A 15,980-nucleotide genomic window follows, 5' to 3' on the forward strand; every position below is an offset into this window, starting at 1 on the left:
AAAAAATCTCCGGAAGGACACATAAACTATTAACAGTGTTCCTGTGTGCATGCATGGAAGGAAGTGTGTGGGTTGGCTAGGCACCAATGCCTTTGTGCAGTTAGAAAAAGGAGACAAAGGTGCTGTTCCTCAACAACTTGTACTCTTAGCTCTTAGAAAGATTATTAAAATAAACAGATTTTCTTAATAGTAGGCACTTAGCCGTCCACTGGAAATTTTTTTTTAAGTTGTTTAATGTTTATTTATTTTTTTGAGAGAGACAGAGACAGAATGCGAGTGGGTTAGGGGCAGAGAGAGAGGGAGACACAGAGTCCGAAGCAGGCTCCAGGCTCCGAGCTGTCAGCACAGAGCCTGACGCGGAGCTTGAACTCACGGACCGTGAGATCATGACCTGAGCCGAAGTCGGACGCTCAACTGACTGAGCCACCCAGGCGCCCCTAGAAATTTTTAATGAAAATAGATAATAGAAGGATTTCTCTTTTGAAAATTCTAGACTAAGCTTTTCATTATTTTGAGTTAAACTTTTTCTCTAGGAAATTTAACTTAACCTTTAGTTCATTTATGATTATCTGATAATAATAGTTGCATACCTGTATTAAAAATATTTGATTTTAGGGCTCCTGGGTGGCAGTTGAGCATCCGACTCTTGATCTCAGTTCAGGTCTTGATCTCAGAGTTGTGAGTTCAGGTCCCAAAGTGAGCTCTATGCTGGGCATGGAGCCAACTTAAAAAAAATACTTGATTTTATTAAGATCATCTTGTAAGTTATTTCAGGTAAAATTTTTATTATTCATTGAAAAAGTGATATAACTTGATTGGTGTATCTCTTGATTGTTTTAATATTTGAGTCATGGGACTCCCAAATACATAATTATATAAAAACATAAGGTTTAATAAAAAGGTAAAATACAAAACTACACATTCAATATCATTTTTCCTTTACTAAAATTTTATATGGATATAGATATTAATTTGTATTTATGCATGCATATATATCTATAGGTGTTTATTTATATCTATATATACATATTATATATTTATATGTGTATGTTATATGCATTCTATATAAAGTTTTAGTAAAATAATAAGTGTATGTCCTTATAGCTTTCTATGCATATATATGTAGGTATGTGTTTTAGGAAAAAGACTAGAAGCAATTAGACCAAATTGTAGTATATCTTAGAAGTAGAATTTCACATGGTTTTAAATTATCTTCTTTATAAGCTTTTGTATTTTTCCATTTTTTACAGTGATTATGTATACATTGCATTGACAATAAATGTTTTAATGTTGTTTCTCCAAGAATTTTTACTGAAGCCTTTTTTTCTCCTTCATGAAAAGAGTTTTTCAGCTTATATCTTTAATGGATACCGGATTACCTCAGTGTTCTAATGAGAAAATAGAGCTTGCAATTCTGTGGTTCTTGGATCAGTTTCGTAAAACATATGTTGGTGATCAACTTCAAAGAACCTCAAAGGTAGGTTTTTACTATAGATTTTTTAAAAAAAATGTTACTGAAAATGAATAAAGATGCTCACATACAATAGCTTTAAGCTGAATGATATATTTGGGTAATTTCTACCTAAGAAATTTAATTGATCAATTGAAATTGATTGATTAATTGGTATTGAAAACACTGTGAGATTAATTTGCTTGTTTTATGCCTAGATTTACCATTTTCTTCAAAGGTTGGGAGAATTAGTGAATATTATTTTTATGTGGCTAGTCATTAAATAGTTAAGATTATTTAAAACACTTTAATAGATTTTGCCTTATTATATTTATTTCAAGGTTTGAAACAAAAGATTTATTCTTTTTGTAGTTCTGGGATTTTTTGGACATTTACTTCTTTATGTGGTTTCCAGTATATTTTTTGCTCATTGCTCAGCATTTTTACGTAAGTGATGGGGACCAGGAGAGCTAGACATGTCTTTGAGAGGCCACAGTTAAATCACACTCATAGCATGATAATTGAAGTTTTAGCTTCAGCAAATTTAGATGAATTGATCCTAAGGCATAATGAGGGATTATTGAGGGCATTTATGTGAACCCTAACCAGATATTTAGTAGTACTTGTGACACTGAGTTTTCTTCTTCTGTAATAGTAACTCTTTCCAAACCTTGTCTGCAAGAGAAGTCCTAAGGATAGTCTTGCCTCCTTTGGATTTATAGTTTTTATTAGTAATGTTGAAGGATTTCTAATTTGAAATATTTAGAGTAAGCTTTTTATATAGAACTAAGCTTCTTATCCCTGGGAAATTTGGCTTAACCTTCAGTACATTTATGGTTTTCTGTTCACAATAGTTGTATAATGGGAAATTTTTGTTTGATTTTGTTAATATTACCCTTTGGTTTATTTCAGGTTTGTTTAACTTGCTTTTTAAGAAAGTGATGTAGCTTGATGCTTCCTTAGTCAAATATATTGTGATATTTTCTTGCCAATTAGGATTAATTTCAGTAAAAATTTCTTAGAATTTAGCTGCTATTGAATGAGACCATTAGGGAGAACTAGAAATAAATGTTTTAGTTGGATAGTAAAACAAATTAGAATCAGACAAAAATTACATGGTATGAAATTTATACAGGGTGCCTCTCTTAAAATCCCAGATGTGTTACTTGAAGGTTGAGAGTAAATCAAATTATGATAAATTGTCTTATTTTAAATGTACCCAGAGAGTTTGCCATTTTGCTTTCACAAAAATGAATACAAATACTCTTCAGACATTGCTAACCCAGTATTTGGTCTGGATCTTAAATCAGAATAGTGTAATATGGAGTAGAAAAGCCTTCAAATTAATTGTGTTTAAAATACTTGGAAAGAAATATGTAAGATGAGATTAGTTGTTTACAGCAATGGGATTTAGGAGTTTTTCCCCCCAATTTTTATTTGTTGCATTAAAATATATATGTATATTTTATATATATGTGAGAATTCTAGATATCAACAAACAGTCACAGAAAAAGACAGATATATTTATATATCCTTTAATACAAGGTAATATGAAAAAAGTGAATTATGGAAGGTCAACTTTTGTTTTTTGAAAGAGCTTACATATTAGGAAAAAATAAACACATCATCAGACTGGTCATTGTAATTTAACAGTTTTGGTGTATGCATCTTTCCTTACCAAAAAGTGTTTAGTCCGACAGCAATCTTATTTTTAAGGCATTCCTACTGCATAACCCTAAAGGGAAACCAGAGCTTTCTGCTTTCTTTTTCTCTGGCTTGTCTGCCAATCTGCCTTAATAGGAAGTTTGAGGAGGTTTTGGAGAATCTTTAATATGTGCCCTGGCACTCTTTTTAGGATCTCTTCACACTCCTGTAGTCCTTAACAGTAATCCTGCAGAGTTGGTATTGTTTTGTTTGTTTTTTTCAAAGTTGGTGTTATTATTCCCATTTCACAAATGAAACAGACCACCTAACACATTTGTAAGTTCTCTGCATACTAGTTTTCTGGCAACCAACCAAGGAAGACCAGATGGAAAATATATATATATATTTTTTTTTTGGTGAGTATATTGTCACATTCCAAATTGTGGCAAAAAAGGGGAAAGTGTTAGTTAAGAGTTAGATTGCACTAAAGTAATATTTAGTGGGTACTTATTTTGTATTAGGAGCTGTCCTAGACCCTCTTAAGCATTAGCTCATTTAATTGGATCATATGGAATGTGACTTACAAAGTTCTTCCCAGTCTCTTTTCTATGTATGTCACCAGTTTCATGCCTCAGTCCTCCATACTTGTACTACATACTTTATGTGTACTAAACTTTTTTCAGCTTCGTCAACAGTCTGTGTTCTCTGTAGATTCTAGGCCTTTGGGCAAAATGTTTCCTCTGCCTAGAACACTATTTCTTTTGAATCAAACTTTCACTTTTCTGCCTTACTCTGCTGACTCCTACTTTATCTTTCACATCAGATACCCCATCCTTTAAGATGACCTTCTTAAATTCTGGGAGAATTCCTTTTTTTTTTTTTTTAATTTTTTTTTCCAACGTTTTTATTTATTTTTGGGACAGAGAGAGACAGAGCATGAACAGGGGAGGGGCAGAGAGAGAGGGAGACACAGCATCGGAAACAGGCTCCAGGCTCCGAGCCATCAGCCCAGAGCCTGATACGGGGCTCAAACTCACGGACCGTGAGATCGTGACCTGGTTGAAGCCGGACGCTTAACCGACTGCGCCACCCAGGCGCCCCTGGGAGAATTCCTTTTATGTGTTCTATAGCAACCTGTAATTCCCCCCCTTTTTTTAGCGTTATTACACTGCATTGTAATCATTTGTTAGCAAAACATATTTTGACTCTAATTTGGGTTAGGACTGTCTCCACCTTTTTTATTATCACTTCCAAGTGCATGGCATATTACTTATGTATTTTCTACTAGATAGTGGTTGAATGTATATATTTAGTAGGATTCCACGGATTTGAGTCTAAATCTCCCACTTGATAAACTTTCATGTGATAAAAGGTATGTTCTTGAGTTGGAAAATGATGCTGACTTTAGTGAAATTGTTCAGCAAGTTTAAATAAGGTGTACTGTTATCTATCTTGAATTTCTTACATATGCATCAAGTAAGTGCAAAGAGTCCTAAGTGATGCACAGAATAGAAGTATGTGCTATATATGAGAAGCAAGAGCCACAAATGATAGCTGTAGGCATTTATTGAAGCAGTAGTCTGCCAAAGACTTCACGTAGCACTTGACAGGCATCTAATTTCATCTCACAAAAGTTCCATGGGAATAGCTGTTTTTTATTAACACTTCCCCATCCCTTTTTACAGACTTGGAAACTGAGGTCTGGAATAATTAGTGATGTATTTAAGTGGTTGAATCTGGATTTGAACTAGGACACCTGATAACAGAGCCTATGCTGCTGATCACTTTGCTGTATTGCTTCCTGTTGGATCTTTCACCTGGGATATTGAACAGGCCCCCTTCAATCTCAGTAGGTCCTAAACAGGAACTATCTCCTGAAACCCTTTGCACCTACTTCCCTATTTTGAGGAAGAATGACTGTGAACTCAAAATGTCCCCTTTGTTCTTACTTCTTATATCTGATCTGTCACCTAATCATGTTGATTTTATTCTCTAAATATCTCTGTTTCATTCTTCTCAGTCCCCTTCATTTTTATCCTCATTGTTACTGCTTGTCATTTCTCACTGGATTTCAGATCTTATTGTTCTCTTTGTTTCCTTCTTGCATTTTCCCCACTCCAATCCATTTTCCATACTGTCACCAAAGTAATATTTTCTTCAGTAGAGAACCAGGGAAAATAATGTAATGGACACTCACACCCATCTTTGTCAAATCTGAATACCTTGCCCTATTTGCTTCATATCTGTATATTTTTAAATTAAACATTAATGGCCTGTTGCTGCTCTGATTCTGTTCTTCTTGTGCCAAAGTAACCACTGTCCTAAATTTCATGTTATTTTCATGCATGATTGTGTTCTGGTCCCACATTTCTATGTACTTATAAACAAAACCTAGTACTGTTAACTCTATAGAAAATTAGTATGCAGGAACTTGCTGGTTTTGATCCACATTGTTTTTGAGATTTATCCATGGTGATACGTATAGTTCTAATTTAATTACTGAATGGTATTACAGTATATTATTGTGCCATTATGTATTCATTTTTCTGTTAATATACACTAGGTTGTTTCCAATTTTATTTTATTTTATTTTATTTTTTTCAGTCCAATTTTAAAGTTTATAAAAAATACTCCAGTAAACATTCAAATACCTATTTCCTCATGCATGTGTATGAGTATCTTGAAGGTAAATACTGGGAGTAGAATTGCTGGGCTGTAGACGGTACATCACTTCAGCTTTACAAGATATTACCAAGTTGCTCTCTTAAATGTTAGAATAGCCTGTTTTCCCTCTCCCAGCAGATTATATGTTGCTGTATGTTGTCTTAATACTTGCTTTTGTCAGACTTTAAAATTTACAGAATTTCTCTGCTTAAAATTCTTACTGGTTTCTCATTATATAAATAAGTTCCTTATGGTTAGATATTGTGTACCTTTGCAGCCTTTTCTTTTGACACTTTTTTCTGTTCTGTGACATGCTTTGTATGTGCTACACTTTTTGTCCTGTCACCTATTCCTACTTACTGTCTGATGAATATTAATAAGTAACTACTATATACTAAGACCAGGATACAATGGCAAATAGAATGGTCTATCTGTCCTCTAAGTTTTTAATTAAAGAGGAAGATGGGCAAATAAATAAAAAATTATAAAACCTACTTCCCCACTTAAACATTGAAATAGTACAGGAAGAGGCAGACTATTAAATAAAGGATGCTGGACATTTGGTTATATCTATTTAAAGTTTTGAATTATTACTTCACAGTATATAAAAAATCAAATCTAAGTTGGTGACTCTTAGTGTGAAAGGCAGGGGACTATGATTTAAGGACAGGAAGGATTTTTTTTTAATGTTTATTTTTGAGAGAGAGGGCGAGCAGGACAGAGGCAGAGAGAGGGAGAGACCAAATCCCTAAACAGGCTCTCCACTAACAGCTTAATTGACTGAACCACCCAGGCACCCAAGGAAGGATTTCTTTTTAAGGCATGAAAAGCCCAAACTATAAACCCAAAGGTTGATAAATTCTGCCCATATTAAAAATAAAAATTTCTGCAGCTCAAAATACACAGTAAACAAAGTAAAAAAGACAAGCTAGAGACAGGGTTAAGACCCAATACATGTAACTTAAAGATAATCAATATCCAGTTATATAAACAATTTCTATGAATCAATAAGAGAAGAACAACCTAGTGAAAAAAAAAAAGTGTGCCAAAGATATGAGTAAACAATTTATAGAAAAAGAAATCACGGTTTATAATCAACATGAAAATATGTTCATCCTTTCATGGACTAAGGGAAATGCAAATTAAAGCTATAGTGCAATAATCATATCATACCTATTAGCTGGAGATAGTTAAAAAGTTTGATGAAAGCATGTATTTGTGATGAAGTAAAATAGCTAACACTCCTATACACTGCTAGTGGAATCCAAACCAGTAAAACATTTTTGGAAAACAGCAATATCTAACAGTCGAAAATGTATAAAATTCTTGGACTGGGTGAAAACTCTAAAACATTGTTGAGAGAAATTAAATGAGGCCTAAATAAATAGATATATATCATGTTTATGAATTGGAAGACTCAATATTGTTAAAATTAGTGAAGTAAGTGAAGTAAGGTATGATAACAATGTGTCATCAAATAGAGAATTTAAATAAAGAGATGGAAATTATTAAAAATAGAAACAAATAGAAATTCTGTAGTTGGAAAGTACGGTAAATGAAAATGAGATGTTGAGGCACAGAGAGAAAAAAGACTGAAGAAAAGTGAACAGAGTCTCAGAGAATTGTAGGTCACCAGTAAATACACCAAAATATCATGGAGTACCTGGTAGAAGAATACCAGAAAAGGAAGTGAGACAGGATCAGAAAAAAACACTTAAAGCAATATTGGCTTAAAACTTAACCATATTTGGTGAAAAGCATTACGCATCAAAGAAGTGCAATAAAGACCCACACTAAGAACACATCATAGTAAAAATGCTGAAAGACAAAGAGAAAAATTTTAGCAGCAAGGGAAAAACTACTCATCACAGTTACCAGAAGGGAGGTGGGTGGGGGGATGAGTTAAACAGGTGATGTTTATTAGGGTACTTGTTGTGTTGAGCACCCAGTGACATATGGAAGTGTTGAATAAAAACAAAAAAGAAAAAAAGATAAGGGAAAAACTCATTACACGTGAGGGGTACCAGTAAGATTAATAGCTGACTAGTCTTGAGAAACAGGAGAGGCCAGAAGATCCTTCAATGACATAGAGTGCTGAACTAGTAACCAAGAATTCCATATCCAGCAAAACTATCTTTAAAAATGAAAGGAGGGTCTCCTGGGTGGCTCAGTCGGTTGAGCATCTGTCTTCAACTCAGGTCATGATCAGGTCTGTGGGTTTGAGCCCCGTGTCAGGCTCTGTGCTGACAGCTCAGAGCCTGGAGCCTGCTTCCGATCCTGTGTCTTCCTCTCTTTCTGCCTCTTCCCCACTCTCACTTTGTCTCACTCTGTCTCTCAAAAATAAATAAATGTGAGGACTCTAGGAAGATGGCGGCGTAGGACGACGCTGGGCTCACCGCGTCCTGCTGATCACTTAGATTCCACCCACACTTGCCTAAATAACCCAGAAAACCACCAGAAGACTAGCAGAACAGACTCTCTGGAGCCAAGTGCAGACGAGAGGCCCACGGAAGAGGGTAGGAAGGGCGGAGAGGTAGTGCGCACTACACGGACTGGCAGGAGGGAGCCGGGTCGGAGGGGCAGCCCGCCAGCAAAGCAGAGCCCCCAAGTCTGGCTTGCAAAAGCGGAGGGGCCGGATGTAGTGTGTTCAGACAGCAAGCAGGACTTTACATCTGGAAGGTTATAAGCTAACAGCTCTGCTCGGAGAGCAGGAGGGCTGGAGGACAACGGGAAGGAGAGTTGTTGAGCCCCGGACTACAGAGCTCAGCTTGGCGGGGAACAAAGGCACTCGCCAGCGCCATCTCCCTCGCCCATCCCCCAGCCAAGATCCCAAAGGGAACCAGTTCCTGCCAGGGAACTTGCTTGCACCACGCAAACACCCAATGCTGTGCTTCTGCGGATCCATCCCTCCTGTGGCGGGTCTGACTCCCTCCCGGTGCCACAGGGCCCCTCCCGAAGCAGATCACGAAGGATAAGTGAGCTGAGCCTACCCCTCCGCCCCTGTGTACCTTGGCGATCCACCCCAGCTAATAGGCCAGATCCCCAGCACCACAAGCCTGGCAGTGTGCAAGTAGCCCAGGTGGGCCATGCCACCCCACAGTGAATCCTGCCCCTAGGAGAGGGGAAGAGAAGGTACACACCAGTCTGACTGTGGCCTCAGCAGTGGGCTGAGGGCAGACATCAGGTCTGACTTCGGCCCCGCCCACCAACGCAAGTTATTCAAGACAACACAGGGGAAGTGCCCTGCAATTCTGCACCATACCAGGGACTATCCAAAATGACCAAATGGAAGAATTCCCCTCCAAAGAATCTCCAGGAAATAATGACAGCTAACGAACTGATCAAAAAGGATTTAAACAATATAACAGAAAGTGAATTTAGATTAATAGTCATAAAATTAATCGCTGGGCTTGAAAACAGTATAGAGGACAGCAGAGAATCTATTGCTATAGAGATCAAGGGACTGAGGAACAGCCAGGAGGTGCTAAAAAATGCTATAAATGAGCTGCAAAATAAAATGGAGACAGCCACAGCTCGGATTGAGGCAGAGGAGAGAATAGGTGAACTAGAAGATAAAATTATGGAAAAAGAAGAAGCTGAGAAAAAGAGAGATAAAAAAATCCAGGAGTATGAGGGGAAAATTAGAGAACTAAGTGATGCACTAAAGAGAAATAATATACGCATAATTGATATTCCAGAGGAGGAAGACAGAGGGAAAGGTGCCATAGGTGTAATTGAAGAAATAATAGCTGAGAACTTCCCTAGTCTGGGGAAGGAAAAAGGCATTGAAATCCAAGAGGCACAGAGAACTCCCTTCAGACGTAACTTGAATCGATCTTCTGCATGACATATCGTAGTGAAACTGGCAAAATACAAGGATAAAGAGAAAATTCTGAAAGCAGCTAGGGATAAAAGTGCTCTAACATATAAAGGGAGACCGATAAGACTCGTGACCGATCTCTCTACTGAAACTTGGCAGGCCAGAAAGGAATGGCAGGAAATCTTCAACGTGATGAACAGAAAAAATATGCAGCTGAGAATCCTTTATCCAGCAAATCTGTCATTTAGAATAGAAGGAGAGATAAAGGTCTTCCCAAACAAACAAAAACTGAAGGAATTCATCACCACTAAACCAGCCCTACAAGAGATCCTAAGGGGGACCCTGTGAGACAAAGTACCAGAGACATCACTACAAGCATGAAACCTATAGATATCACAATGACTCTAAACTCATATCTTTCTATAATAACACTGAATGTAAATGGACTAAATGTGCCAGCCAAAAGACATAGGGTATCAGAATGGATAAAAAAACAAGGCCCATCTATTTGCTGTCTACAAGAGACTCATTTTAGACCTGAGGACACCTTCAGATTGAAAGTGAGGGGATGGAGAACTATTTATCATGCTACTGGAAGTCAAAAGAGAGCTGGAGTAGCTATACGTATATCAGACAAACTAGACTTTAAATTAAAGGCTGTAACGAGATGAAGAAGGGCATTATATAATAATTACAGGTTGTATCCATCAGGAAGAGCTAACAATTACAAACGTCTATACACCGAATACGGGAGCCCCCAAATATATAAAACAATTACTCACAAATATAAGCAACTTTATTGATAAGTTGATAAGTTTATTGATAAGAATGTGGTCATTGCAGGGGACTTTAACACCCCACTTACAACAATGGATAGATCATCTAGACACACGGTCAATAAAGAAACAAGGGCCCTGAATGATACATTGGATCAGATGGACTTGACAGATATATTTAGAACTCTGCATCCCAAAGCAATAGAATATACTTTCTTCTCAAGTGCACATGGAACATTCTCCAAGATAGATTACATACTGGGTCACAAAACAGCCCTTCATAAGTATACAAGAATTGAGATCATACCATGCATACTTTCGGACCACAATGCTATGAAGCTTGAAATCAACCACAGGAAAAAGTCTGGAAAACCTCCAAAAGCATGGAGGTTAAAGAACATCCTACTAAAGAATGAATGGGTCAACCAGGCAATTAGAGAAGAAATTAAAAAATATATGGAAACAAACGAAAATGAAAATACAACAATCCAAGCGCTTTGGGATGCAGCGAAGGCAGTCCTGGTAGGAAAATACATTGCAATCCAGGCCTATCTCAAGAAACAAGAAAAATCCCAAATACAAAATCTAACAGCACACCTAAAGGAAATCGAAGCAGAACAGCAAAGACACCCTAAACCCAGCAGAAGAAGAGAAATAATAAAGATCAGAGCAGAAATAAACAATATAGAATCTAAAAAAAACTGTAGAGCAGATCAATGAAACCAAGAGTTGGTTTTTTGGAAAAATAAACAAAATTGATAAACCTCTAGCCAGGCTTCTCAAAAAGAAAAGGGAGATGACCCAAATAGATAAAATCATGAATGAAAATGGAATTATTACAACCAATCCCTCAGAAATACAAGCAATTATAAGGGAATACTATGAAAAACTATATGCCAACAAACTGGACAACCTGGAAGAAATGGACAAATTCCTAAGCACCCACACACTTCCAAAACTCAATCAGGAGGAAATAGAAAGCTTGAACAGACCCATAACCAGCGAAGAAATTCAATCAGTTATCAAAAATCTCCCAACAAATAAGAGTCCAGGACCAGATGGCTTCCCAGGGGAGTTCTAGCAGACGTTTAAAGCAGAGATAATACCTATCCTCCTCAAACTATTCCAAAAAATAGAAAGGGAAGGAAAACTTCCAGACTCATTCTATGAAGCCAGTATTACTTTGATTCCTAAACCAGACAGAGACCCAGTAAAAAAAGAGAACTACAGGCCAATATCCCTGATGAATATGGATGCAAAAATTCTCAATAAGATAGTAGCAAATAGAATTCAACAGCATATAAAAAGAATTATTCACCATGATCAAGTGGATTCATTCCTGGGCTGCAGGGCTGGTTCAACATTCACAAATCAATCAATGTGGTACATCACATTAATAAAAGAAAAGATAAGAACCATATGATGCTGTCAATTGATGAAGAAAAAACATTTGACAAAATTCAGCATCCTTGCTTAATAAAAACCCTCGAGAAAGTCGGGATAGAAGGAACATACTTAAACATCATAAAAGCCATTTATGAAAAGCTCACAGCTAACATCATCCTCAATGGGGAAGAACTGAGAGCTTTTTCCCTGAGATCAGGAACACGACAGGGATGTCCACTCTCACCGCTGTTGTTTAACATAGTGTTGGAAGTTCTAGCATCAGCAATCAGACAACAAAAGGAAATCAAAGGCATCAAAATTGGCAAAGATGAAGTTAAGCTTTCACTTTTTGCAGATGACATGATATTATACACGGAAAATCCGATAGACTCCACCCAAAGTCTGGGTGAATTCACACATGAATTCAGCAAAGTTGCAGGATACAAAATCAATGTACAGAAATCAGTTGCATTCTTATACACTAATAATTAAGCAACAGAAAGACAAAGAAACTGATCCCATTCACAGTTGCACCAAGAAGCATAAAATACTGAGGAATAAATCTAACCAAAGATGTAAAAGATCTGTATGCTGAAAACTATAGAAAGCTTATGAAAGAAATTGAAGAAGATATAAAGAAATGGAAAAATATTCCATGCTCATGGGTTGGAAGAATAAATATTGTCAAAATGTCAATACTACCCAAAGCTATCTACACATTCAATGCAATCCCAATCAAAATTGCACCAGCATTCTTCTCGAAGCTAGAACAAGCAATCCTAAAATTCATATGGAACCACAAAAGGCCCCAAATAGCCAAAGTGATTTTGAAGAAGAAGACCAAAGCAGGAGGCATCACAATCCCAGACTTTAGCCTCTACTACAAAGCTGTAATCATCAAGACAGCATAGTATTGGCACAAAAACAGACACATAGACCAATGGAATAGAATAGAAACCCCAGAACTAGACCCATAAAATTATGGCCAACTAATCTTTGACAAAGTAGGAAAGAATATCCAATGGAAAAAAGACAGTCTCTTTAACAAATGGTGCTGGGAGAACTGGACAGCAACATGCAGAAAGTTGAAACTAGACCACTTTCTCACACCATTCACAAAAATAAACTCAAAATGGATAAAGGACCTGAATGTGAGACAGGAAACCATCAAAGCCCTAGAGGAGAAAACAGGAAAAGACCTCTCTGACCTCAGTCATAGCAATTTCTTACTTGACACATCCCCAAAGGCAAGGGAATTAAAAGCAAAAATGAACTATTGAGACCTCATGAAGATAAAAAGCTTCTGCACAGCAAAGGAAACAATCAGCAAAACTAAAAGGCAACCAATGGAATGGGAAAAGATATTTGCAAATGACATATCGGACAAAGGGCTAGTATCCAAAATAATAAAGAGCTCACCAAACTCCACACCCGAAAAACAAATAATCCAGTGAAGAAATGGGCAGAAAACATGAATAGACACTTCTCTAAAGAAGACATCCAGATGGCCAACAGGCACATGAAAAGATGTTCAATGTCGCTCCTCATCAGGGAAATACAAATCAAAACCACACTCAGATATCACCTCACACGAGAGTGGCCAAAATGAACAAATCAGGAGACTATAGATGCTGGAGAGGATGTGGAGAAACAGGAACCCTTTTGCACTGTTGGTGGGAATGCAAACTGGTGTGGCCACTCTGGAAAACTGTGGAGGTTCCTCAAAAAATTAAAGATAGACCTGCCCTATGACCCAGCAGTAGCACTGCTAGGAATTTACCCAAGGGATACAGGAGTACTGATGCATAGGGGCACTTGTACCCCAATGTTTATAGCAGCACTCTCAACAATAGCCAAGTTATGGAAAGAGCCTAAATGTCCATCAACTGATGAATGGATAAAGAAATTGTGGTTTATATACACAATGGAGTACTACATGGCAATGAGAAAGAGTGAAATATGGCCCTTTGTAGCAACGTGCATGGAACTGGAGAGTGTTATGCTAAGTGAAATAAGCCATACAGAGAAAGACAGATACCGTATGTTTTCACTCCTATGTGAATCCTGAGAAACTTAACAGGAACCCATGGGGGAGGGGAAGGAAAAAAAAAAAAGAGAGAGAGGTTAGAGTGGGAGAGAGCGAAAGCATAAGAGACTCTTAAAAACTGAGAACAAACTGTGGGCTGATGGGGGGTGGGTGATGGGTATTGAGGAGGACATCTTTTGGGATGAGCACTGGGTGTTGTATAGAAACCAATTTGACAATAAATTCCATATATTTAAAAAATAAATAAATGTAAAAAAAATTTTATAAAAAAACAATAATAATAAAAATGAAAGGAAAAGTAAAGATATTACCAGGGAAACAAAAACAGAGAATTCATTGCTTTCAGAGTTGCCTTATAAGAAATACTAAAGGGGGACCCTGGGTGGCTCAGTCGGCTGAGCGTCAGACTTCAGCTAAGGTCATGACCTCACAGCTCTTGAGTTCAAGCCCCATGTCGGGCTCTGTGCTGACAGCTCGGAGCCTGGAGCCTGCTTTAGATTCTGTGTCTCCCTCTCTCTGCCCCTCCCCCACTCATGCCATGTCTGTGTCTCTCAAAAATAAATAATCATTAAAAAAAATTAAAAAAAAAAAAAGAAAGAAATACTAAAGGAGGTACTTTAGGCCGAAAGCAAGTGACCTCAGATAAATCCACACAATAAAACAAAGAACACTAGTGAAGGTAATTAAGCAATTATAAAATATAGTACACTTTTCTCTTAACTGATTTTAAAAAGCAACTATATAAAACAATTATGTATTTTATATACATACACACTGAATTGATGACATATATATAATATGTAATATATTTGCCAATAACAGCACAAGGAAGATAGGTAGGAGCAACGTTTGGGGCTAAGGAAATGACACAAGATGGCAACTCAAATCCACAGGAACCAATAAAAAACCAAAAATGGTAAATAAGAATGTTAATATAACAAATACTTCAAACATACGTTTTTGCTCTCTTTCTCTCAACTTCATTAAAAGATATAAAGTTAAATGAAGAAATAAGTATCATGATTTATTGCTGGGTGTATAATATATAAAGGTGTAATAGTTTTATCATGTAGTAATAATATGACAAAAAGGGAAAAAAAGAATAGAGCCATATAGGAATAATATTTCTTTATCTCATTGGAACTAAGTATCAATCTGAGGTAGATTCTGGTAAAACGTATATGGTGAGCCCCTAGGGAAACTCTACAGAAAATTACTAAAAAATGTATAGTAAAATATTATTGTAAGTAAAGTTATTAAAATGTCACACTAGAAAATATTTAATGTAAAAGAAAGCAGTATAGGAAGGCTAGAGGAAAAGAAACACGACAAAAATGTCAGATATAGATCTTACAGTATCAATAATAACATTAAATTTAGAATGGGTTATGCAAGCCAACGAGTAGCAGAGATTATTAGACTGGAGTTTTAAAAAAGTAATGTTGCACATGCTATCTGTAGAACACACATTTTAAAGTCAAGGATACAAATAGGTCAAAAGTACAAGGATGGCAAAGCATATATCATATAGACAGCAACCATATAAAAAAGATGGAGTGGCTATACCAATACCAGATAAAATAGACTTTAAAACAAAAAAAATGTCACTAGGAATAAAGAGGAACATTTTGTAATAATAGAAGGGTCAACTCATGAGAAAGATGTAGCAATTATAAACATATACGTACATAACAACAGAAGCCCCAAACACATGAAACAAAAGCTGACAGAAATAATAATAATAGTTGAAGACTTTAATGACCTGGTTTTAATAATGGATAGAACAACTATGTAGAAGGTCTGTAACAATGCTATAAACCAACTAGACTTGAACAATGCTATAGACTTGAACAATGCTATAAACCAACTAGACCACAGACGGCTATAGAACACTACACCCAGCAACAGCAGAATATACATTCTTATCAAGTATGTACAGAATATTGCCCAAGATAGACCATATGCTCAATCAAAAAACAAGACTCAATAAATTTTAAAGAATTGAAATAGTACAAAGTATGTTCTCTAATCAAAATGGAGTACATAGAAATCAATAATAGAAAGAAATGTGGATAACTCAGAGTATGTGGAAATTGAACCATTGTATTCTATTCTATTCTATTCTATTCTATTCTATTCTATTCTATTCTATTCTATTCTATTCTATTCTATTCTATTCTATTCTATTCTATT

General features: G+C 36.5%; 1 protein-coding gene across 3 annotated transcripts in view; it reads left to right on the top strand.

The window, feature by feature from the left end:
• RANBP17 (RAN binding protein 17) overlaps positions 1–15,980 on the top strand; it is a 327,575-nt gene that overhangs the window by 67,876 nt on the left and 243,719 nt on the right. For all 3 annotated transcript variants that reach the window (XM_040444804.1, XM_040444813.1, XM_040444823.1), the window contains one exon: positions 1,342–1,477. In XM_040444804.1, the coding sequence (XP_040300738.1) occupies positions 1,342–1,477 (136 nt within the window). The remainder of the gene's footprint in view (positions 1–1,341; positions 1,478–15,980) is intronic.

The sequence above is a fragment of the Herpailurus yagouaroundi genome, unplaced genomic scaffold (genome assembly GCF_014898765.1).
Source record: "Herpailurus yagouaroundi ecotype Mexico unplaced genomic scaffold, PumYag 29, whole genome shotgun sequence".
In the NCBI taxonomy this organism is placed as follows: Eukaryota; Metazoa; Chordata; class Mammalia; order Carnivora; family Felidae; genus Herpailurus; species Herpailurus yagouaroundi.